Source organism: Rousettus aegyptiacus, unplaced genomic scaffold, assembly GCF_014176215.1.
Source record: "Rousettus aegyptiacus isolate mRouAeg1 unplaced genomic scaffold, mRouAeg1.p scaffold_m13_p_12, whole genome shotgun sequence".
Taxonomy (NCBI): domain Eukaryota; kingdom Metazoa; phylum Chordata; class Mammalia; order Chiroptera; family Pteropodidae; genus Rousettus; species Rousettus aegyptiacus.
Window position 1 is genome coordinate 83,574,440 of NW_023416287.1, and position 25,934 is coordinate 83,600,373.

The 25,934-nt window shown below is 40.8% G+C and overlaps 1 protein-coding gene across 3 annotated transcripts; it reads right to left on the reverse strand.

Moving 5' to 3' along the window:
- Window positions 1–1,388: 1,388 nt before the first annotated feature.
- LMAN1 (lectin, mannose binding 1) lies at window positions 1,389–22,994 on the reverse strand. Of its 3 annotated transcripts, none has more exons than XM_036230102.1 (14): window positions 22,732–22,994; window positions 19,462–19,616; window positions 19,272–19,379; window positions 18,312–18,373; window positions 17,260–17,359; window positions 13,367–13,490; window positions 11,793–11,851; window positions 11,222–11,354; window positions 9,671–9,864; window positions 9,466–9,536; window positions 6,784–6,937; window positions 5,107–5,228; window positions 4,768–4,830; window positions 1,389–1,593 (listed from the first exon to the last, which is right to left on the reverse strand). In XM_036230102.1, exons 1-13 carry the CDS (start codon window positions 22,967–22,969, stop codon window positions 4,794–4,796), a joined length of 1,557 nt encoding a protein of 518 aa, XP_036085995.1. In that variant the 5' UTR covers window positions 22,970–22,994; the 3' UTR covers window positions 1,389–1,593; window positions 4,768–4,793. The 3 variants fall into 3 exon arrangements, with proteins under 3 accessions (XP_036085995.1, XP_016011219.2, XP_016011218.2); XM_016155733.2 differs by lacking the exon at window positions 1,389–1,593 and adding an exon at window positions 1,644–3,621; XM_016155732.2 differs by lacking the exon at window positions 1,389–1,593 and having other exon boundaries at window positions 1,644–4,830.
- Between the last annotated feature and the right edge of the window lie 2,940 nt (window positions 22,995–25,934).

Consider the following 25,934-nt stretch of genomic DNA (forward strand, 5'->3'; position numbering starts at 1 on the left):
GACTAACAGAGGTCTGGAGTGAAACAGACTTTGCTCGGTGCGGATTGAGAATGAACATGAATACTGAGCTCCACTTCTGCTTTGCCGGGAACTCAGCACATTCAAACCATTATCTCTAGGTTACCACGTATCACAAACCGTATTTCATCTCCACTGAGGGGCGTTATTCATTACTAAGGTCCAACAGAACTTTTCAGGTGATACACAAGCCAGAGAATCTGTTTCTTTGTTGTTTTCCCAGTTCAGCACGATTATCCTTTAGAAAACACAGAACAGGTGTTTCATGACATTAAAATCTTTTATTTCCCCAAGACAAGGACAATTTGCTGAAGATTTATCCTCTATAGCAGTTTTGGTCAGAAAAGTGAGATCCCCTACACCAACTGGACTTGATAGGTCTGAATCAGAGGACTACTATCATCTCTTAAAGCACAAAATAAAAAAATAAGAATCCACTTCATATTTTATTATAAATTAAATTTATATTATAAAACTATTACTAAAATTCTATTTTATTAGGAAAAATTATTAATGAAGGTATCAATTCTAAACCCTAAAGCCAATTTATAAACCCAGTTGCGTATGTGTGTGCGTGCGCGCGTGCGTGCTGAGGGCGTCAGGCATTAGAGATCCTCAGGTGGTAAATACCAGTGTGATGACTGAATCCTGCCTGGTATTACTTTGTTATGAAACCAAATCACTCACAGTCTCCCCAACAGTTAATCCCACTGAAAATGGGATGTCTTCAGAACTTACTATTCCTCAATTACAATGGACTTTCTACTTGGATATCCAGTGACTATTTGCTGCTGAGTATAGAACCGTTTATTCCTCCAGAAAGGGAAAATAAATACCCCAGGATTTGTGCAATGGGACCACTGGGTGTTGCCCCTCCAAAGGCGTCTGCTCATCCTTGAATAAGACCCCGGGTCTTTCCTGTGGCCTGCAAGGCCACGTCCTCAGTGCCGCACTGGTGTCCAGGGCCCCGATGCTGCCTCACGGCCACCACCTCGCCTGCAGGTGGGCTCACTGATCGGGCTTTACGTTTCCTTTGATTTCTTTCACATCCATCTATTTATTTTAAATCTTTTATTTTATCCCCTATTTCCCAGAAGAGAGGTCCATTACCTTAGTCTACCATTTTCTGAAACTGTGTAATGAAGACTCTTACAACGCTACTGCCCTGAGATCAGTATTATGAAGACCGAGGCCATCTTTATTGAGTAGCAAAGCCGAGATTCAAACCAGATTTGTCTCACACCAATACTCTTCCCTTTGTATATCGCATGGACTCTCAGAATTAGAATTACTTGGTTAAATGGCGCTTGTCAGAAAGAGTCAAAGATCTTTTAACTGCCATCAGTGATGACTAAGAGTTCAGGCTTACCTGCACTTTCACTGGTATTTGGTTTTATTAAAAGTGGAAACATCAAACATTGTTTTAATTAGCTCGTATTTCTCATTACCAGCAAGGCTATTTCCCCATTGTCATTTCCACTTTTTATGCTTCCTCGTGTTGATTCCACAGGCGGTAAGCCACCAAGGGCAGAGCACACAGCACACCATACATGAAATACCATCGCAAATCAGGGCCTATTTGGAAAATAACAACTTATTACCCGAGATTAATGAAGGAAAGTAAATTTACTAAAATATTTCTTTATTTGAATAAGGTCAATGTCATTTTTTGAATTCCAGCTAGCATCAAATAACAATCAGAAAAAAACACTTGACAAAAAATGTTATCCAATTGAAATTAACAGTGGATAGAAAACTCTTTTAAACTTTAAAAGAAATATATTAAACAGGCAACATACAGATCTAAAAAGTTGCAAGTGATGCTTTCACATTAGATGTTATAAATAAAAAAAAGCCCCAATATAATCATTTGTTCACTACCTCCCTGCAAAAGCACATGGACAGGAAAAGATAATCACATCTTAACATTCACAACTGTTACTATGTTCTTTATAAACTGTGTCTGCAATCCCTTATTCAAGTAATTTTTGTTTTCCCCAAGTTATCAAAAAGTACTATTGTCTGAGATAAAATATCACAAAAATCGCCATCAGGAAAGCAAAAAGCTTTAGCCAGGCAGATGTGAAGATAGTTTTCATGGCTTGACCATGACCATGAAGATGATTTTCTAAGTTTAAAAGCCATCAATCAAAGTACCAAGAGTTACAGGCAACAACCTGGTTTGTATCTGGTTGCTACTAAACAAAGAGTTTTAGTAAAAAGAACATTAATTTTAAGTATAAAAGAATCAGTGCACATTTATTTGCTAATGACAATGAAATTTATAGTATGCTCTGAGCTCAGCTTTAAACCAACAAAACGACACTCATGTTTTCTTTCCACTCTCCATCCTAGTGGTTCTCAAACATGAGTGTGCTCAGATCACTGGAGGTGCCTGTCGAAAACACATTTGGGAGCTCCGCACCTGAATGTTGCCTCTGGTGGTTCGGAATTGAGCCCCGTGACCCGCGCTCTGAACAGGCACTCCAAGACCCGGCTGGTCCTCGGGCCACTCTGCGACAAACACTGATATCCCTCTAATACATACCAAAACATTGTTTACTATTTGTGGCTTCATAGTAAAATTTCAAGCTGAAATTTTTATCCACACAATTAGAACACAAACAGGTACATTAGATAGCGGTTCCAACCATTCCGTAATTGTATTTCTTTTTAAAAGTGGCATCGTAAGCACCACTTACACTAAAATTTTAAAATCAGTTTTGTTTTAAGGCAAGGCACCTGTAGAAGACTTGCTGGTGTGAGATAAGTTAAATTCAATTACACAGAACAGTACAGAAATGGAAGAATCCTGGCAGTGATTGATTTTCTCACAAGGAAACACTTTTCTTCGGAAAAGAGCTGAAGTCAATGATTTTGAGAAAAACAAACCAAATTTCGAATAATATGACAAACACCCTGTGCAACCTGCTTTACCGAGTGATTTTTAGCAAATTACATTACTAAGTAAAAAAGATTCATGCTCATGCTTTTCATAACAGCCATTTCCATTTGTATTAGAAACAACTGAACGATTCCTCTGGAACTTTTGCCTGAAAATGGCTACTGCGTACATCTGGGATTCCTTTAATAAGTTCAGGTATATATATTTTACAATACCGGACATTTTGAAGCCTTTAATCTCAAGAGGATTTCCCAGGTTCATAGTCTACAACTTAAATATTCTTCTGATGGTATTAATATTTTTTTCATAAAATAAATTCTGTGATGATGATGTCTCTGAAACATGAATTTCAAAATGTTAAGACTACAAGGACGAACACTAGTGAAGCATTTTCCATGCTGAAATGACTAGAGTGAGTGACCATTAGAACGTTCTCGGCGTTCTAGGATAAATGCTAAGACAGAAAGACTGTCATGGCACGTTGGCAGAGTTCCTCACAGTCTTTGTACAGATTTTAGGCAGTCAGCTCCATCTGTAAATGACATCTTAGGGTAAATTTATGGAGGCCTGGAAGAATTAAACAGTGCTATTTTATAAAACAGTATTATTTTGCATCCTACAACAAATGTAAAAAAATCATTTTAGCTCCAAGAGGTAAAGAAAGTATTTTGAAGCCAGCAAAAATAAGTCTACATCGCCTGTGAAGACAAAATTAAATGCATTTTACAATGTCATTTACAGACTGTTTCTGTAGTACCTAGAATATGCACGAAAACTATAGCAACTCCTCCAGGCTCACATTTCAAGGTTAAGGTTACTAACAAGTGCTTCACAATATCCTCAGTTCCGGCATTAGAACAAAGAAATCAGAAGTATTAACTCTATTTTTCAAATTTTTGCCTTCGAAAATCTTAACACTGCTTCTAATACAGCCTCCTTAATTTACACGGGTACGCGGCATTGCACACACCAGGTTGTACAGAGTAATGTAAACCAGAGTGTAGTGGTGGGTCTGTGAAGTAAACTATCCCCAGAACGTGCAATCTGAGCCGAATCTACATGCTGTACAAAAGGGGAGAAGTTCATTACAAATACAAATACAAAAATGATTTTCATAATATTGAACTGACAGAATGAAGGCGTTCAAAAATATGAGCAATCACGAAATGAATGCATTACCAGGCAAACACACTTAAAAACTATCACCAGAGGAATGTGTTTGCCTACATGGCATTTTAGGCAAAGAGCAGCTCTTAATTCCGACCCCCCGCCCAAATTTCCTTTAGAAGTGAAATACATCACTGATGATCAGAGGGGAAACACTTCAATAAACAACGTGAGGCTCTTACCCAGCCCTAAGGCTCTTGGACAAGATGTCCTGAGACCAAAGGGTAGCAGGTTGAGGGCTGTGGGCCTGGGTGCCACAGGAGGGAATTCTGACCTCTTACAAAGACTGGTTACGAGATAACCAGGATGGGGAGCTTAGTTAGACCTCATGGGGGGAGGGCAGGAGAGCAAGTGTGTTTAGGTTAAATAAAGGAAAACCTCCAACATTTGAAACTTAGGAGTAATTTTCATATCTGGGGCTGGCCCCAATTTTCTATTATTTACTGTCTTATTTATCAATATTCTGTCCAGTGGCTGTGTTCTACTGGCCAGAAATGCACTGAAATTTAAATAGATTTTATGTACTATGCACAAGTTTACATGTGGTTGTCTTTAAGGTTTTATTCTTACTGTAAATCAATGTTTAAATTATTTTATACAAAATTTAATAATTTAGCCTATGGAGCAATTTAAATAGTTCAATTCCCTCAAAAAGACAACATTTTGTACATACATACATGATGCACACATATGAAAATGGTGGTCAAAAGAATTTTTTGGCAGCTGCTTCTTGCTGAGTCCTAAGGAAAAAAGAGAAAGAAAAGAACTGAAAGAATTTCTATATACTTTACTTTGCTTAAAATTGAAATATACAATGTCTTTTGAAGTATAAAATACATTAGGATAAGCATACATTCTATATGTGCATTCCCATGTGAACTGAACTAGACTAGAAATAGTGTTTGTTTTGTATAAATCTAATAGGTATTGAAAGTTCCATCACGAACACAAATGATACGGAGTATCCCGAATTAAAGAAATACAGCGAAATGTCCGGCCACGTTTCAGAGACTCACCTGTACATGACGTAACCGACGAACAACACCGTCTGTACCACTACGAATATGACGAAGTGCACCGTGGATAAACACGAAGGAAAAGGTGGCAGTTCTGGGCACTTCAGTCTTTCATTTGCTGGCTATAAGGCAAAGGACTTTCTGTTACCGTCAGTCAAATTAGTATTTTAGAAAAAGAAGCAAATGTGAAATCTTTATAAAACTCATGATCTGCTGTATAACGCAAGTATTTTCATTTATTCATCCCATGAATATCTTCCGCCCCGACTTTCACCACTCGACGTTTTGAAAGCGTCGTCGACACTGGAAGGCCTCCGCCTCTTCACTGTCCGGCCACTCAGGCATTGCCATTTGGCTCCTATCTCTGCCACAGTGCCGGTGGTTTTAGTGTCCCTGGGGGTCACGGACCACAAATTCTGGGACGTTTCCAGTTTACACCGCTGTGCTAGAGTAATTATTAAGGGCATCGCCTTCGACGGGGTAACCGTGTCGGCGCCTGAACCAGGACACTCGGGGGCGTGCTCGGCACCGCTCTCACGGGCCCTGGTGCAGACGACCGCGCAGCTGCCCCACCAACGAACAACCTGACTACACTGCGGCGTTCGCTCAGCTCTCTTCGTCCCGATCTCCTCGTGTTCGACGTTACTAACTGGTACTTTGAAAGTGTTTCTGTTTCTATTTCCATGATATTCCTTCTATCATGAGGAGGTAATTAAACATCACGAACAAGGTATCCAGACAGAACGGCTCCTAAGATTCTTTGTTTTTAATGTGCGTACATCTATAAGATAAAGTTCTTCAGTATATATGTACCACCCACAGCATCAACTAGACCATTTTGACAGAGGCTAAAATTGGGGGGAAATAACCTCAAACAGAACTAAGGGAATAGATAATAATGCTTTGGATGAGAGGTAATGGTCAATAAGAAAATCATTAAGCCATATTTAGAAAACTGGAAGAGGAAGAAGCGAATGCTACAAGCACCTGTGAATTCTGTGAGGGTTTTTAAAGCCAGTAATCAAGAATAAACTTAGAAGTACCAGGGATCAGTCTTCCAATACTGTCTCTTATGCATGTAAAATGTCAAAAAAAAGTTACTTATTTTAAATATTTATTGCTAATCTCCAAAAGTGAAATGGAGCTTACACTAAAGACCCAAAAAAGCAAAATGAAAACAAAAAATGTTTTAAAAGTGAAATAAGGCTGGAAGACCTTGCTTAAAGTTGCCACCAGTCAGCTAGTCTTGATCTGTGCTAAACAGCTGAGACAGACAGAAATATGAGTTACCCAGCACAAGTCAGTCTAACGAAAGGGTTTGTCAAGAGAGACATTTATATCTTCAAACCTATTTACAGATATCATTATCAATAAGAGCCATTTTTTAAAAGAAATCTTACAGAAAAGAATCTAAAAAAAAAAAGTCTGAAATTGTGATAGCTCCATTAATTGGCATAGCAATTTTTTTTTTTTTTAAATTATATTCAATAGGCTACGGAAGCGTGATGTGGTACAAAGAGACACGTGGAACGATTCTGTCTCCGATGTTATAAAAGAGCATTGGCATCAACTGCTAAGTTAGAGCATTTTCAGCAGAATAAAGCTGAACGTGGCCCCCTCCTGAAGCAGACTCGTGGCTCAGTGTGTGTGTGTGTGGGGGGGGGGGGCGGCGCTCACCGCGTTCCGCTGCGCCAGGCTCTCTAGGTCTCGCTTCACCACGTGCAGGTGCTCCTTGATGTCGCTGAAGTGCTGGGCTGTCTCGTAAATGCCCCCTGCGGATCCCGGGTGCTGTATGCCACTGACCAGCCTGACAGTTTCACTCATGGAATTCCTGCAACAGAAAACCCCTTGAGACAGTGCGATTGCCAGAAGATGGTTCTTTCCCCCACAGATTTTGAATGGTTAGATACAATTCTAAGCCCAATACATCAGATTATTAAAAAAAGATAAAAGATCAATATCTTAAAAAACTGAACTGTCTTCAACCTTGGAAAATAATTTATAAAACTACAACTTAACATGATGCCTTTATCTTTTACTAAAGAGCAGGCTACCATTCAGATAAGAAAGAAAGGGTCTGAGAAAATACACGTGTGCAGAGAAAATACAGGAAGAATAAAGCGGGAATGAATGAGGTGGGTTACCAAGAAGCGGCGGGTGGGAAAGGGCTGGAAAGAAGGGAAGACCAGGAAAGGGGCAGTCTTCCCCACGGGATGTGGGTTTGCAGTTCGACACCACTTTATGTGCACGCTAAAATTGACCAGTAAGTAAATACATTGTACATAAGAAGAACCAGGTTTCTCCCTGTTGGAGAAAGAATTTTCAAATATGGGAAGGAGGACGGCTGAAACCGACCCTGCAGCGTCCAGTCCGGTCAAATCCAAAGTATCTGAATAATCTCAGTTTTTAAAACACACGTAGGTTGGTGGATACAAAAACAGATATTTGTGGGTCAGCATACACTCCTACATTCCCTCACTCTGTCCACTGAGAGCCTAGAAACAATGGCAACCCAGCCGTAATGAGGACACCTGGTGCCCAGATCTTGGTTTCTAGTTACCTTTCTCCAATAAAAGGAATCAGGGCTTACTGGAGAAGAGGTTGATTCTAGAGCTGGGGCAGAGAAAATAAAAGATAAGCCTGAAACATAGTGTGGTTCCCAGAAATGCATAAAAAAGGATGCGGGCTGAGAAAACACCAAAGCCCATCTGGAGAAGCGCCGAATGATCAGAGCTGGGAGACTCTGAATAACAACATAAATAGTGACAGTGTCGGATTGTAACCCAGAGAAAATGTATTCCTGAGTTCATATTAATGTAGATAATTATTAAATGAAAAAATGGGGGAGACGGAATAGCTAACGGTCCTTACAGAATTTCAATAAACAAACAAATGCAGAAGGAAAGACAGAAACAGAAAAACCAGCATTTGGTAAACACCACATTCTTCTTGCAGGCGAGATCAATGGATGCTAAAATGAGTGAGCAAAAGTTTACAGTGAAACAGGATATACACATAGTCTCAGAGTATCTTCCCCCAAGTATCTGTTAACTACTGAAGGAAAAATAGTAATGCAGAACCTCCATCCAACCATGAATACATATCAGACAAACCCAAATTGAGGGACACTTTATCAAATAACTAATCAATGTGCTTGGAAACTGTCATGGTCATGCCAGAGAAGGAAAAATGAACTGTTCTAGATGGCAGAAGTCTAAAGAGAAATAACTAAATGCAGCACGTGATCCTGGACAGGATCTTTGAACAGAAAAAGACACGGTGGAAAATTGCCGAAATTTGAATAAGATCATGAGTTTAGTTAGAACTGTATCATCAATGTTATATAGATAGTACTGTACCAACGTTAGCTTCTTGGTTCTGACAACTGTACTATAACCAGTCAGGGGAAGATGGGTAGGGGATATATGGAGACTATTATTTTTGAAATGTCTAAAGTCTAAAATTAGATCAAAACAAAGATTTAAAAAAAGTCACACAATCCAGTCCATTTCTAAAACAATTTAACTATTCACTTAGCATCATAATTATTTTAATCACAAATTTACAAATCGAAGATTTTTAAAAATTTCAAACAGTACAACGGAAAGAAATACAAATTTGCAGTTGCAGGCTGGGTTCCCTTTAATCACTACATGTTAGATATTTTCACCTTCTTTGAACCTAATCCTGTTGAATTTTCCAGTCCTAAAGAACTCACCTTGACATTCTTGTTTGTCAAGGGTTATACTGGTTGGGCAGTGCTATAAAGTATTAGCTTATGAAATACGACATTTTAGCTGTTTCTGCTCTCCAGGCATTTAAAGTTGTGAATTATCTGCGTAAGTGGATCCTTTTAAGAAACTTATCATTCAATATTCCAAGGACACAGTATCTCCTCTTTGCTCCAACTTTGTCCAGTCTCTCTTAGGGTGCAAAATGGAATGAAAAAGAGGTAGTCGCACATAGTGCATTTCCTTTAAAATGTTTTCACTCCGTCAAAAAGAAGTTCCTGCATAAGGCGTGCTTGTACTACAGTCCTATGATGCTCTGTGTGCTTGTTCCCCTGGTATTTCTCAAAGAGCTGTGATATATTACTCGTATTCTTTTTCTGTTTTAGAAATCCACAAGTAGTTCTAGCTGTAGAGTAAATGTGATGAACCTTTATTTCTTTAAAGATGCTACAGCATTTCTTTTCTAGCTTAAAATAATTTAAAATTTAAACCTGTCTGCAGTTTCTAAATATCAAAAGTTCTTGTACTTTACATTCCAGTATTAATAAAATGACCTTAGAACGTGAGAAATCATGAATTTAAGATAAAGAGAACACACAATACTCAGATGTTACATCTGGATACTTACTTCATTTCGTTTACTTGTCTCAGAATCTCATGCTGAGTGTTCACAACAGTGTCCAGTTCTTGTTGAGTGATCTGGAGGAGAAACAAAAGATGGCCAGCCAGCTCGGTAATCCCCACTCCACGGGAACATGCAGCTCAGCAGCCGTCCTCCGCACCTCTCCTCCGTCAAAGGCTAACCAAGCACAGCCGCAGCGCAGAGGGCTCACCTGTCCATGCTGCCCGGGGAGTCCTGCTCCTCTTTTAGAGAGCTCCTCCGTCAAGGAGGAGACGTATTTTCTCTGCTCATCAAGAATCATGTCTAATTGTCGGTTCAGCTGCTTGATTTCAAGATGAATACGATTCTGTCCTTCAAAGATTTGTCTCAGCTCACGATCTCCCACACTCTCGAATATTTCATCAGCTGCAGTGGAAATTACAGATTAAAATTATTAGAATCACTTATACATATGTCGTTTTCGGAATACCGTGACAAAAGTAACGACACATACTAAAATCAGAACATCACCAACAGTGACATGATTCCTCCCCCACTGACATCGAACATGCAGAGATAATTAATCCAACCATGATTAAGTTATGATTTGTTCTAGACATCTCTGGTGGTTGAACACTTATGATAAATTTGGTCTGAATTTTTTCACCTAAAAATCATCTTCTCTTTCAAATATACTGTGTGATTCTATTCATATGCGTGGGCAGAACTAACCTACGTGACAGAAATCAGAACAGTGGCTGGCTCTGGGGAGGGGGGCTGACGTGAAGAGACAGGGGGGAACCTCTGGGATGACGCGAAACCTTCCGTGTGCTGATTTGGGTGATGGCTGAGTGGGCAGGCACATCCGTCAAAATTCATCCGACTATTCTCTTAAAACATGTGCGTTTTACTTACGTGCAGATTAAGAAATGGAGTGGAGAAGGCCTGATTTTCCTTTTATACCTGACCATGCTGAAAATAGATTATTTTGTTCAAACACTTATTACAATAAGCTTCGGGATATACTCACAAGCCACACGTTACATTTAAAACAAATCCAAGAAAATAAAATATATTTTCATTTTTAGCTTAAGTCTATATCACATGGTCGATCACTTAGAGAATCACATACCACACAGAGCTCGATGGGGGAAGAGCCCATATAGCGAACCTCAGCAGACAAAGTCAAGTCACTCTATTGGGCCCTAACATGTTTTATCTGTGACATGTAGCGCACTTAAGCATTTCGTCACAGCGGCCTGCTTATACTAAACTTTAAAATTCTCAATCTTTCATGTCCAGGATTCTGTTGCGTAAGGGAAGGAGCCAGATAACCACTTTGCACCATTCTCACGACAGTGTTGATGGTTTTCAAGTATTGTCTCTGTAATAATAAGGTAATTATGTGCCACTAAAAGTAAAGAAATAGAATTTAGACAGTTTCTTTCAACAAATATTTACTGACTCTCAACTGCCGTTGTACAGCACTGTTGCTTAGTTAGTTTAGGGGACACAGCACTGAACACAACAAAGTCCTTGTCCCCACGGGCTCCCTGCAGTGGGCCACTGCGCACACAGGTCGCCACCGTAGCCCTGACGGCACACCCCACTCCACCACGTCCTGTTTCCAAGCCCTTTAAAGACTGAGGATTTGCTTACAAATTGCTTCCAGAAATTACTTGGAATGTGCCAGAGAGAGGGGACGAGATGCATCGAGGTGCGAGGAGTCACACGGGCGCCGTGCCTGCCGCTGTGGCCCCGAGGACGCTTCGCCACAACTCACCAGGCTGCCCCTGCAGGTCTGGGTGGCCCTTCTGGAACTCCTCTTTTTTCTTATCCAATTCTTGTTGAAAGTGCTCAAATTCCTCCTGATATTTTTCTTTTTCTTTTTCTGAAATTTCTTTATCTGGTGTAGGCTTTTTTGGAGTTTAAGGACAGATCATTAAAAAATATATTTAAAAAGTTAAAAAATAATAAATCTCAGTATATATTTTTCCTCCTTTTAACTACCATTATTTGAAAAGTTAACAAAAAAAGGTCTTATGTAAATCATAACCAATTTACTTTTGCTACTAATAATTACGGCAAAAAATAAGGCCGCTACCATTGATTGAGTGCTGGCTAGAAATGCCAGGCCTTGTTCAACGCTTGCAAATGTCACGAGACAGCCAGTACGGACACCTGCTACCAGTGCAGAACGGAGCATTACGGAGGCGAAATAAAATGCACAAGGTCACACGGCAGTAACAGGTAGAAACGAGAGTCAAACCGAATGCGGTCTGCCCACGTTTTCAGCCAGGAGGCAATACTACGAAACAGAAAATAGACTTTTTGAGAAAACTGTTTATACTTACTGGCTCTTTCCCAGGCTCAGTCAATTGGAAAGTGAGAAAAGAAAGGACATCGTGGTCATCTACAAATTAAAAAAGAAAATCTGAAGAAGTTCCATAATAGGTTATTTTTATGGTTGTGAATCTACTTTGTAGATATCTATTTCTTTCAAAAATAATGAGAGATAAGAAAAATCAGCTTGAATTTTGTAAATGCAATGGTGCTCTGTGAACTTAGAGACAGATTCATCTGAAAGGCTTACAATAGAAATGAGCCAAAATTCACTTTCTTGAGTGTTAACCACATAACAGACATTTAATAAATGTCTGATAAGGGAATGGACAAACAAATGAAGGGTCAAAACAAGCCTAAACTCTGGCACCAAGGTCCCCCGCATTTCCCCACGCATCTCCTCCACGGACTATGTCCCAGGCAAAGGAGACAAAATCTGGTCCTTCACCTACTTCCTGTGCCTACTGTCTCTGAACCTTTCCTACTGTCTTGTCATAAACATTACGCTGCTCCGTCCTGCTTACTGGGGCAGTCCTGATTTACCTGTGTCCTGGAATTACTAACAGCATCTCCTTTTACTCTCAAAGCATCCCAATTTAGATAATATGATTATATCATGCAAATTTGTTCTCCTCAACAGCAGATACGAACAATTTTATTTAAAAAAAAAATCATATTAAAAATCAAATTAATTTCAAGCTGTTTTAAGCTCAAAACAGGGACTTACCAGATCAAACCTCATAACATCAAATTAAAATACCAACCCTGGTTAGTCATATCCACAAAGGAAAAGCAATTAAATTCAGCTGTGTGGCAATCCCTAAGCTTTCTGCCACTATTATGGAGCTCTCGGTAGGTAGCCAGATTAACCGCAAACTGCAACTGCACGGCGAGGTTAGGTGAGTGTGGGAGAAGCTGTGCAGTGTAACAGAGCGCTGGACCCAGGCTTCGGAAATCCACGCCAAGTCCTGCCGGGGTCTGACCATACTGGCCATGGGATCTTTAGAAAGTCCTTTAATCCAAGATTTGGTAAACACATCTAAAAACGTGGTAAATACGATCCTCTCTCTCTCTCTCTCTGAGCCATTGTAAAGAACAATTCAGATAGTTGAAAATAATAAACTTATATATTGTACCATATAAACACAAGACGATATTAACATCAAATAACTTCATTGATCACCGCACATAGGGGGTAAATCTTTTTTAAAGTTTAGACCCCAATAATATTTTCTCAGGCCCCCAATTTATTCAAATGTGCTGTGACAACTCTCAGGATCCTAAACTATTTGGCAATTAACCTTCAGTAGCTTTAACTTTAAATGTCTCCTTCACTACAAAATAGCACCAGAAGTGATGCTCTAATTGACATCACTGTGTGCAGCCCCACCCAACCACACACCTGCAGAGTATAAGCAGAGGGTCAGCAATTCCAGGAGACCAAAGACTGAGGCTGAAAGCTGTGGGAAGCTCACAACTAGTCTTCAAATGCTGAAAGCAAACAAGTCTACGCATCTCCAAAACACACCATTCCCCATAAAACTCAACTCACAAATGTTTAATATTAAAAGATAGCAAGGTTTACCTGCAAGACCTCCAGTTGCAGCAGATATTCCAAAATGCCCCTGTGGGGGGATTACCATATTTTCCACTTTGGCACAAAATTCATAATCATCTTTATCTGGGGTAAAGCCATTATTGATCATTACCTAGAGAGACATATAGTAGTTATCGCTTTTACAACAGATACTGTAAAAGGAATTTCCAATAATCAATTTATAACTAATACCACTCGATCTCTATATCTGGTCTAATAATCAACTCCCAAAGCTATCAGCATTCTCTCATTATTTATTATAAAGGGTAATCCCTTGTCCATTAAATAGCCTCACTTAAACAAGATATTAGTACATTAAGCAAGATATTTCACTCAAGAAAATGGTTTTTACCCTACTATGTGTCAAAGCCGTAATGAGAAAAATTTAATATCTTTCCATGAAAATCTTTCTAAAATAGAATATGGGTTGCCTTCTCTTGAGAAGACTTAGGAACATGATTACTTTCTGCGAATGATTCACACAGAAGGGAGATCACACTTGTTCTGAAACCCAGTGACAGAGCTAAAATGAACATGCTGAATTTACAATCTTGACGACAGCTAGCTGAGAATTCAACAGATTGCCTTAGCAAATAGTGAAGGAAGGTAATTAGACCATCATAAGTTAGCAGAGACAGCAAATGTATTCACATAAGAGGAGAGAAATTAAAACAGTAAAAAGACACATAAGTTTCTACTCTGCAGAATGTATATTTGAAGTAACAGCCGTAGCGTCCACGGGAGCACAGGAATACTCTGCTCGCGATCCCAGTCAGGCAGCGGTCCGGTCCCGCCTCTTCAACGCCTCCACTTCCCGCAACCCCATCACGAGCCCCACCCTAAGCAGGAGTCCCTGAGGTCAACGGCTGAAGCGAAAGGAGCAGCAGGTACCCGGCACCAGTCAGGGCACTGCCACCGTTACTTCCAGATGCAAAGTTCTGCCAGTGTCGTTAAGTCACACGGGAAAAATGTTACAGTACTCTGTCCAAATCTTCAGTAGGAGAGTCAGGTACCCGTCAGTATGAAGGGTCGACCTCTATATAGTGTGGGAGGGCCTCCTACCAGTTTTTGAAAATCACCTGCCATTTAGTTGACTAACATTTGTGTCTGTTTCTCTGACTGGTAATGCTATTACAGTTTACATCATCTACGAATGGTTCTCCGTTACAGTCTTTCAGATCAGAATCAACAATCAAAAGCTAAAACAACAAAGGTGTTAAGTTAATCATTTTCTAATTCTGATACTAAAAATATCCAACTGTTCAGTACATTTTTTTTTCCTTGAACCCTGACAAATTGAAATCTATTAGAAGTCTTGACTGTCTAGTCCTAATTCTTTTAAAAAAAGAATGCGGGGTGGGGTGGGGTGGGGTGGGGTGGGGGGGATAATATATTCGCTGCTCTGAGTTAGGAGGGAAGTTAGGACCGTGACTGCACGAGTCTGAGGTCCGGTGACTAACACTGGTGACACACTGTGAGGTCACCGCTAACCTTCCTCACTCATCTTACAGTTCCAACCCACTGTTAAATACTACACTTGCAAAATTTAAAAATCTCATGTTTTGACTGTTTCCTTCACTAACAGCCTTTCTTGCTCCCCTTACTTTGTTTTTCCCTCTGAAGTTCAAACCCTGAGACAAGCTAAGGGTGTGAGTACTAATCTAATAAACCCTCCTTGAATACCTAAAATGGGCATAACATAGGGACGAGGAATACGGGCTATTATGCCTGCGCTTAGTAACTTAAGATAATATTGATAAGACATACAAACCACAGTTGACTGGTAAGTCCATACGACATATTTTAAAGGCCAAATAAGCGTTACAGAAACAAAACTGAGTTACGAGATAGAAAATTATGAGCCGATGTTTGGGAAATCTGATGGATGAGGGATCCAGGTGAGCGTGCTCAAGAACGAGCATGACTCTGCCAGGCCGAGAGGAGGGGAGCGTACCCCAGATGGGACAACGGCCTGAGCAGACGAAGGCTAGGACAGTAAGTCATGGCTGTGTCCCGCCGAGTCTCTCGCAAATGTCCCCTTCAGAACACTCGCTCCAGAGACACGCTAGATACTGGATGAGAACAGGATTCCGCGGTCGGGCACGTCTGACGAATGCGGGGCTTGATGAGGCTGCGGAACTGCAGCACTCCCCAACACCTCCTGTGCTAACACGCACAGTCGGGCCCATCTCATCTGACCGCGGAACTAGTCTGGGAGCACGTTTTACGGGACTACTGTTCTGGAGACTTCTGGGAGGGTTCACCGCCTCACTAAGCTGGGTCACGCAGGCAGCCTCCCTGTCCTGTGCCCTGTGACCTCAAGTGTGTGCCTGCACTTGCCGTAGTTGGTGTCTGGGTTCTGCCACGTGAAGGTAAGTGTGACTTACGGATGATGCCACTGAAACGGCGCAGGGTGGACGTCATCACAGTGGGATGCAGATCCAAGTCAATCACGAAAGACTGGGCACTTCCTCTGCGCTGAGGCCTCTCAATTAGCTAGGAGTTTAAGACTATGCTGATACAAAGTCTTCCAAAGAACTGCCTTTTTAAGAGTTTTATACAAAGGAGTGCAAGGCTAGCCCACGATTTAGGGGAAAGAAAAATTTATAGAAGATGTTTTACTTGTAAGTATTATATAACCAGGTACTGACGGAGTCTTTAAAAAGCAGAGTTCACACAGTATTTGTGATCTTAGTTATCGGGACTGCCCTGCCTTCCCATTCCTCCCTCAAACACAAACGAATGTGCTGCTTCTCGGCCAGCTGACGGTACCGCTTCATCGTACAACTGGCCAGAAACTCAGGGCCTACCTGTGACCCTGTGCCGCACTCGCCCGCCTGCCCCCAGCAAACCAGCGGCACCTCCGCCAGTCTCCGCCTCCTGCTCCCCTCCCCTCTGCCTTAGCTCAGACCACAAGCGGGGTCTTGCGGTTAAGATACTGCTGGGTTCAAATCAGTTCCGTTACTTATTTGGTTCGACACTGTCCAAATTTCCTGAAACCTCCCACATTCAATTTTCCCACATGTAAATGAGGATGCCCACCACGGGGCTCTTGGAAAGAATAAATGAGAAACTGCACGTAAAGCACCAAGCGCAGGGCACATACAGCCCATCAAAAGTCGAGTTTAAATGACCGTCTCCTTCACTCCTCTGCAAATGCTGTTTTAAGAACACTGCTGCCTAAGCCTTCTTCCTAAACGGCAAATCTGATCACTTCGGTTTCCTGCTTAAGACTCCTTAACTGTTCCTTATAAGACAGACTACAAGAGACCAACGAGATTTGTCAACTGCCAGCCGGTCACCTCACTTCGTACAGCCTGCTCTGCCCATCAGCCATGTCGACCTACTCGCCTCTCCCAAATCTTTCATCAGTCCCTGCGCCCGTTTCCTCTGCGCCCCATCTGGGAGCCTCCCTCTGAGGGGCAGCTGCGCTCTGAGGAGCTGTTCCGGCCTTCCCCACGGGCCCCTGGCAGCCGCGGGGCTCTAACCCCTTGATCCTTCAGTGGTATCTGTGCTGCAGTGTTCATCACATCGCAATGTTACATTCGTGTCTCCCAGCAGACGACAAGCTCTGTGAAGGAAATTCCCTTTGCCTTACTCACATCTGTATCTTCAAGGCTTAGACACGTACTTAACAGGCGGCACACACAGTAGGGTGCTTATCCACATTCACTGGCTAGACGCAAACCCAGCGGCAAGGCTTTACCACACACAGCCGCTCATGTGGCGCCCTGAAGCCACGTCTGCCTTCTCACAGTAACGCTGGTGAAGACAGGAACAGCATCCGAACTTAAATTCATGTCATTTCTACCGAAGATTCAAAATGAAAACACATACTAGAATGTCGTTCATTTGACTGTCTCTAAATGTATGTTACTTACCATCAGCGTCTTCTGGTAATACACAATCTTTGCCCGGACAGGGTAGGGTTTATTACGGAAGTCCCTCTGGCAACTGGCTAAAGCTTGATTAGCGCCATCACTGTAGAACAAGGGAAAGGAAAACAAACAAGGAACTTAAGCCTTTCGGTATTTAAAAACTCACTATTCAAAATGATCAGTGTCTAGAAAGATTAGAACAGTATCCAGTTATGACCAAGTCTTGGGAAATCTGAAGTTATTTATTCAGAAGATGTGAAGCTGACGCAGGAGTTTTTCCTGTGGCACCGGTCAGGGCTCTGCATGATATTAGGTGCCGATGCTACCACGTGCTGACGGCCAGGGCAGGCGCACTGATCTACGCGAGACGAGGGCGCAGAATCAGAGGCACATGTGGAGCCTCAACAATGCAGATTCCCAGGTCCCACCCTGAAGCAGAGTCACAGGAGGCGGCCTTGGAATCTCCGCCTGAACTGGCTCCAAAGGTAACTACCAGAGTAAAAATCACTAAAGCAGGAAACAGTAAACTGGAATTTGGATAAGTAATTTTTCATACGCATTACAAATATACTAAACAGGAGCTTTGTTGCCCTGAGAACCTAAAATATAGCGATACTAAGATTGAACACAGTGGCATAAATTTCTTTTTATTATAACTATTTTTATTTATTATTTATTTTTTAATTTTTTTTTTTTTAGGCATAAATCTCTTAGTCATTAGTTTACTCAAGGCTACGAACTTAATTTTTCAAAGATTCCTCTTAGTCAAGGTGAGAGGGCACGACCAGCGGCATCGCTGAGAAGATGAATGTTTCATAAGCCTTTAAAATGATGTAATTTTAGGTTAAATAAAACGACACGTTTTCATGTATGAAATTTGAGGTGGTCCACAGCAAGAAGTTTAAAAAAGAACCAAATTAAGACCTTTCCACCAAGCTATAAAATAAATTGCGAAAAAAAGAATAATCTTATTTCACCTGGAAAATGTTCAGATTTGAAATATACTTTAAAAGGTTTTCGAAAAGAAGGTGATATCAGAAATAATGTACACTTACTTTTGATGGTCATAATGGAATTGTCCATTGTTGCCTATAATTACTACAGCAGGATTATTTTTCTAAAAGTAAAGAGAATATATTTGTTGTAAAGCCCTTAAAGAATTGTACATCATTCTGGATGTGCTATAAGGTCTCTTAATCTCTAAAATTCTAGGACCCCAAATTTTAAAATAATAAATTTCTACTTACTAAAAAATAATTCAGCAAACTCTTACAATCACTGAAAACCAGTCCCATCACACCTCAGTAAAGACTGATGATGTGCCCTGTCCTTGAATGACCAACCTCAACACACGCTGAGGACACACTGTGAGTGTAGGGCAAGCGTGGGGCTGATCGGAGTTACGCAGCACAGCTGTGGCGTTCGAGGAGTTTATTACAGTTCTTTAAACTGCTAACAGTGACCCAGTAGAGAAACTATGAGCTAATACAAAGATCATCAATCTTAAGGCTGCTGCTCACACACAAGTTAGTGTTTCTGATTTGTAAATACGTTTTGTACTTAACTGTTCTAGGAAACATCACCAGAGAAACTGGTTCATTGAAAAGAGTTATAACATATGAAAAGATAGCATGTGAGCCAGCAGTAGCAAGGCACATGGGTATTTTCATGAAACTATAATAGTCTAGTCTAAACACTACCGGTTCCAGTACCCACATCTAAATGACTCATGCTTATTCATCAAAATTATTACATGCATTCGGGGTGCTGGGGACGGCGGCCTTGCAAATTCTCGGGGTCAGGGCTCCATTAGGACCTCAAGCTGCAGTACGACAAATCATGAACTCATAGCTTTAAATTTATAAATTCCCAGCTACATAAAGATCAATCATCTAATTTAATTTGGAGAGTTCTCTCCTATTAAACTGACGAAGAGTGTTAAATAAGTTGTATTTCTCCCAGTTTAAATTTGTTAGCAGATATATTAAAGTGGGTAACAGTCTTAAAAAATATACCTTTCCATCATTGTCGAAAGAATCGAAGAATATTCCAACACCATTCCACATGTCAGCTGATCCAAACACAGGACCCTCCAAGCCTTGATTTTCTGTATACCAAACTGCCTGTCAATCAGAACAGGGAACAGTCAGAGGCTGGTGGTATGTACATTCATACGCAGTTTCTAAGTTACAGAAATGATCCTACCAGGCCATCGGCTCCAATTCGGCCTCTCCCAGTCACTCGAAATGTCACCTCAATTTCCCAGTTCTCAAAGGCTGCTTTTGTCTTAGTCCACACAGACCCTCTCTGGCTTTTTAAAGATGGCGCTATTCGAATTTGATCTGAACTTGGAATAGCATCTAGGACAAAAACAGGGAAGAGAAACTGTAAGTTATAATTAGGCAAAACTCAATGAATCATCACCAAACTGTTATATATACTTAGAGATCTAATTTTAACTCAGTAACCTGTACAGTAATTTTGTTAGGACAAAATTTCATGTTGACAGTTTCAATTTTTACATTTTAGGGCTTTCTAACCACCCCTCTTCTATTTTGAAGAGTGATATATCTATGCAAAAACAACAACAACAACAACAAAAGCTGTAACCATACACTAAACATTCAAGGGGCAGAAAGGAGGAAACTATGGCTTAAAAGGCAAACCAAATATTTGATTTTTGTAATATTATTTTTCAAATACGTCAAAAATTTGCATATTATTTTTAAAAAACTGCAATGTATTTTACCAATTTACAAATGTTAGAAAGCTCAAACAGTGTGAAAAGAACATACCACTAGGAATCAAGAGACTTATTCCTAGTCTCAGTTCAGCTGTGTGACTTTGGGCAAATAATTCTCTTACTCTCTTGGGCTCACCATATGTTCACCTGTAAAATGAAGGGGCTGGACTCAATCACTCCCACAAACACCCCAGAAGTTATATGCAAAATTTTGTGCATATATACAGTCTTCTAGGGAGAAAGGCAACTGCATTTCAAGTTAATCAACAGTTCTTCAGCATCAGCAGATTCTCAGAGAGAAGTGATCCCCAAAATGGTGGTTTGCACTCCAAGCTGGGTTCAAGTCCCAGCTCCACCACTTACCAGTTGTTTGATTATAGGCAGACTACTCCATTTCTCTAACAACTTCACAGACATTTAAACGCCTATATAAATATGTCAATAATTGTTAGCTAGTCCTATTATTGGACTAAATAATTATTGAAGCAACTATCAGGTCTAAATTTGAACAATTCAGATTTTAACCAGTTCTGACGTCCATGCTCAGAAATAACTGTATTATCTCTTTACAGATGAAAAAAACTGACAAAAAGAAAAGTTGACATACAAAGATAAGTTACTGTTTGTTACCATCACTTTCAAACACTTGACGGTTGAGGGCAAGCATCCTGGAAAGAGTAGTGGATATGGAATCAGAAGACCTGGATGTGACCTTTTCCAAGGACCTTAACCTTTCTTAACATTTCAGTTTTTTAATCTACAAAACAGGTAACACCTGCCTTGCCTACTAAAGATCAAATCAGAATGAAGGTGAAAGAGTTCTGAGAGACAGAAAAGGTTACAACTTGTTATTATATTTTTGCCTTTATGGACTCAAGGGTGTGGGCTTACTGTACAAAAGGGCATTAAAGAGAAAAAAACCCCATAGATTTGGTCTTAATTTGGGAATGATGTAAAAGGCCATGTTTAAACTGAATCTTAAATTTTTCTATTTTTCAAAATTGTTTTAAATGATGTATCCCATGGCATGAAAAGGTAAAAAATAATAAATGGCATTAATAAAAGTGAGATTGTAAAAGTTACAGTGACAATGAAAGCAAGGGACCTCCACAGCAGTGATTCCTCAAGTTAGTAGATAGAAGTGTCATGGCTAAAATACCAATAATCCCTTTATTTCAAATCCAGTCTAGCCATACAACTTTAATGCACCCAGATACATTATCTGACATTTCTGCAGCGGACAGTTGGTTATAGGCTCTGTAAAGAAAGTTAACTAATTTCAGTAGCTGATTAACATTCCTGATCAGCTAAATATGTGGTGTAATCATGAGAGAAAAATGAGCAAGCAGGCCATGGAGATGTAGAAGTGAAAAAGTGTACGAATTCATCACCACTACTAAAAATTCATCATCATTCCAAAAAGAAAAACAAAAAAACCCCTAAACTTGTATTTGGTATGTCTGCATCATCTTTGTGTATTAAGAACGTTACCCTAATAACAAGTACTCAGAAACATACCCTTGATGAGTTGGCACATAATGTCTGCTGAGTAACGAAATAATTGCACTCCACTTCAAATACCTAATGACTTGATCATTAAGTCAATTTATATTAATTATACATAAATTTCAGTGAAATGCCCTTCCTAGAAGTCTTCCTATTCCAGAATTACTGTCTAGAAATGGAACGGTCTAAAATGATGTATACAAATCTTATAGAAATTTCTTAGTAAGTGATGGAATTCAAAGTGCCAGAGCTTCTCATTCCATATAAAGGCATTTGCCACTTGTTTCAAAGGGTACATCTAATGGTCACTGAACAGAGCTTACAACCTGCCAAGTGCTAAGGCCAATTCCTTAGTCAGCAGTGACACATCAGCACTAAGGTACAGACAGATATGTTTCTTTCACGTATGTCTAGCAAGGCAAGCTCTTATCTACCAACGGTGCCAGGGTTGAATAAAACATGGAACATAGGTTATTTCGATTTTTCCAAAAAAGTTTGCAGATATACTATTTTTAGTCTCACGTTCTGAAACAATACCAAAAAAATATATCCCTTCCCCTACTAAAGGGGCAAGTGTGACTAATAGTTATGTAAAGTGTTAATACAAGAGGAAAGATCAAAGACCATACTAAGTCCCTGCAAGGGAAAATCTGAGGTACCCTTCCAATAGGATGAGAAGTTTCTCTGATGTAAAAACTTAAAAATTATTCTAAAACCAAGATATATCATGTGTGGAGCTGACAGAGTAACACTGGGTGCAAACAGGAGCATTAACCACGGCTAACACTGGGTTTAAAAAAAAAAAAGCTGGGAAGGGCCGAGAGGAAACGGGAAAGGAGGTGGGGGGCTGCTAGAACTTGTCTTAGGTTGGGATGGATTGGGGGTGCAGGACGTTTCCCCTGGAGACGTGGCGTTAGGGTGAAACGGGATGCCTAGAACCGAGTTAAAGGAGTGCTTGGAATCGTAAGAAGTAACAAAACACCTCTAGAGCAAACAGAAAGAGCGGACAAGATCAGAGAACACATACGAGGAAGGGGAGTGGACAGAATGGGGAGATGACTGGGGGCCAGGGGGAGGGAACCCGGTGGACAGAGCCGACCTGCAGGCGGGACTGCTGAGAAGGCTTCCCTCCACCGCGCATATGGCGTGCAGCGGGGAGAAGGTAAAGAGAAGGAGGCGCCAGGCGAGGATGGGACCCGGGCCCCCCGCCCTCTGCCCCGGCTTACTCCCCGCGTGGGCCCAGAAGGGCACGGTCCCGTCGCTCTGCACCAGGTGCGGCCCCTTGAAGCTGTATTTGTACTCGAAACGGCGATGTGGCAGCACGCCTGGGGTGCCCGTGGCACCAGCGGCAGCGGGGTCGCCTCCCATGCCGTCGCCCCCGACGAAGTGACTGAGCGACAGCAGCAGGGCGCAGAAAAGCGGCCGAGCTCCGGCCTGGGGACCCCTTTGCCTGGATCCCGCCATCTTGGATTCTGGAAAGCAGAGGCCGGCGGGAGGGGGAGGGGCGCGGGAGCTGCGGATGGCCAACAGGGCGCTCGCTGATTGGCGGAACCCGAGGGACCCGGGGGGCAAGGGTGAGCCCCGCCCCTGGCCTCCGCTTTCCAGGCGGCCCCCGGACCGGGAGCATCTGTGGGCGGAGCCGTGCCATAGGGGGCGGGGCTGGAGGCGGGGCTGGAGGCGGGGCGTTCCGCGCGCCCCTCCTCTACGATCCCCGGTCAGGAACCGGGACTCCAGCCTTCTCTTCCCACGTGATAACAGGTATTGGAGGAGCCGACCCAACGCCTAGCCGCAAGAAGCTTTCTCCACTTATTCGGCAGATGGTTTTCATTAGGTGTTCTTGGCAGACACAGGGCATAATCCCAGCCCGCTGAGCTGCACCAACCTGTGTTACGGCATTTTAACTAGGAACCAGCTACCCACTGGCTGTAGAGCCCTAGGATCTTTTTGTTGGTATTGAATCAGAGATTTTTGTGAATTTGTCGCCCAACCTTTACCTCTCTCAAAATTTAATTCCAAGGTCTAAGAATGATGGCCCACGCAGGAAGCCCGCAGAGCCCTCATCTTTCACAATTTCCTCGAACCCCTCTGGCAGACCAGGTCCGCCTATCTCGAGACTTCTATTTTTTGAGATTAGACCGTCACTGATTTAATAAACCATCGTTTCCAGGTTTTATTACCTGAAATTCTAACTGATACCAGAGCTCAGGGTATTGAGTGCTACCATGTGTCAGGAACTATTCTGGGTGATAAAAATACATTCACTCATTTAAGAGAAAATTAACCTAATATTTTCATTTAATATCAAGGCTTTGCTCTAGTTGTTTCATTTATAAGAAACAGTCCTTTTTCTCAAACTACATGTCTACTCTCCTTAAAATAACATGATGGACATCTTAAACTCTCTCCTGGTTTTCTCCAATTATAAATTAGTGATGAAGCACCAAGGTGTCGGAATGGACTGGCTGAAGATGAATCCTGGTTTTCTGTGTGTGTGGTCTTAGGCAAGGCGTTTAACCTCTCTAAAGCTTGGTTTCCACATCTATATAAGGGAGATTAATAACAGTACCTGTGCCACTCCATCTTAGAATTCAGTGCCTGGTACCCAGTAAGCAACCAATAAACACATGCTATTCTATTGATGCTTCTTCACTCTCCCACTGATAGCAAAGAGAAACCTAAGTCAACACACAATCCATCTCTTCTTCCCATCTCTTATTTTCTCCTTAAGAAAACATAGCCAGTGCAGTCAGATTTGGATGGTGAACACTGAAGTATTTATTGACTTTATATTAACATAAACTGCCTAACTTTTTTTTTTTAGTTAAGTAGCAGAAATTTTATAAATAGCCCAACGGTCAGAGCAGAGCTAATATAATTAATTTGGTATTTTTATTTGTATTATATATGTTAATGGTAGCTAGTGTTAAAGAATTTGCCAACTATAATTAAATTTTCAATTTAATTTCTTCACGTGTACCTTTTAGTCAATGAATACAAAATATAGGTAAGAATTGCTTTGGATATAATTTAGGTTACAAAAGAGAAGGGAGAATGATGCCATATTTGACACTGTCTGCTCTGAATTGATACTGGTTGCCTGTGTATTAATATGTGTGGGGTAGGTGTCCATAAGCTACCAAATAATATTTGTCTTATGCTGTCAGTATATGCGAAGATACTTTTCTTGGTCCTGCTACGTTTAGACTAATTGACCTCATTTCAACTTTTACTACACATATTTTTTCTTGGTAACTGTAAAATTCGAGTGACACTTGAAAGAGGATATGTTGCTTATTATAAAACAAAGCTTTAACTTTTCTTCATATGTAAAAAGGTCAGCAATGATACGTCTTTTTATACCTCCATTAGAATAAAACATCTTTCATTCTTTTGACAAATTCAAGGCAGAAAGAGGGAGAAGGTGGAGGCAGTAAAAGTAGACAGAAGAACAGAAAGCAAAAGAAGAGAGAAGGAAATATTTGGAGGTGGGAGGAAAATCTTCTTATCTGAACTATGATATCCTACACTATTTGGATGGTGAACACTGAAGTATTTATTGACCACAGAATAAATATTTGTAGATATTGATTTCCCAACACAAAATGACAGAGGGCAGTCAAAGGGAAGTTAAGCAAAACATTAAACCTGGAATCAAGCTAGATCTAAAGAATGGGTTGTGCACATAGATATGGAATAATTGTAGCCCTCCAGTACATTAAAGAAGAATTGAACCAACACTTTTAGAAGCTTTTTTATACATTCCCTAGAGACAAAGTCTTTTACACACATTTGGAATGCTGGAGTATATTCAATATGGAAGCGCTAAAGAAATCTCAGTGACATGAGAGGCAATACTAAAAACTTCTTGACAGCTACTGGCTAGCTCAGTAGATAAAAGATCTGTCTACCTAATTCTTTCAAAGTGTTCCAAGTTGTGACATCCATGGCAAGATGACACTGGAAAGAGAACATTGTCAACAGTGAATTTCAAGCAATGCAAAGCTCCCAACAGATAAATAAATGCTTTCAGCAATTTAGGTCAGAATTAGGGATTGCTTCCTTTCCCCTCCCCAAAACTGCAAGCATACAGTAAAACCGTGTATTATTTCAAACTCTAATAACCTGGAACGTGAGATATTTTACTCAAATCAGAGTTGGCCTGAAATTTTCCATAATTTAAGGGGTAAATTTTTGCTAAGCAAAATCATAGCAACACATTAAATTTACTTCAAAAGCAAAAAATCTGGAGACTTTAGCTTATTAATTATTCTGGAGAAAAACCTGCTGATAATTATAGATTTGTTGGTTTGGTTGTTAAAATAACACTGCACTTACACTTGTTGTCATAGGTACAATATGTAACTGAAATAAATAAAAGTCCTTTAAAAAAATTCCTGACAGTACTGATCATATATGAGTTAATATTTCT

What these genes read in the sequence shown, in the direction of transcription:
- LMAN1 (XM_036230102.1), bottom strand. Translation starts at nt 22,969, where the DNA reads ATGGCGGGATCCAGGCAAAGGGGTCCCCAGGCCGGAGCTCGGCCGCTT. An exon ending in TTCCATTATGACCATCAAAA is followed by an intron (nt 17,360 to 18,311) that starts GTAAGTGTACAT and finishes CTTGTTCTACAG; the next exon opens with TGATGGCGCTAATCAAGCTT. An exon ending in GCCTGGCGCAGCGGAACGCG is followed by an intron (nt 5,229 to 6,783) that starts GTGAGCGCCGCC and finishes TTTGCCTTATAG; the next exon opens with CCAGCAAATGAAAGACTGAA.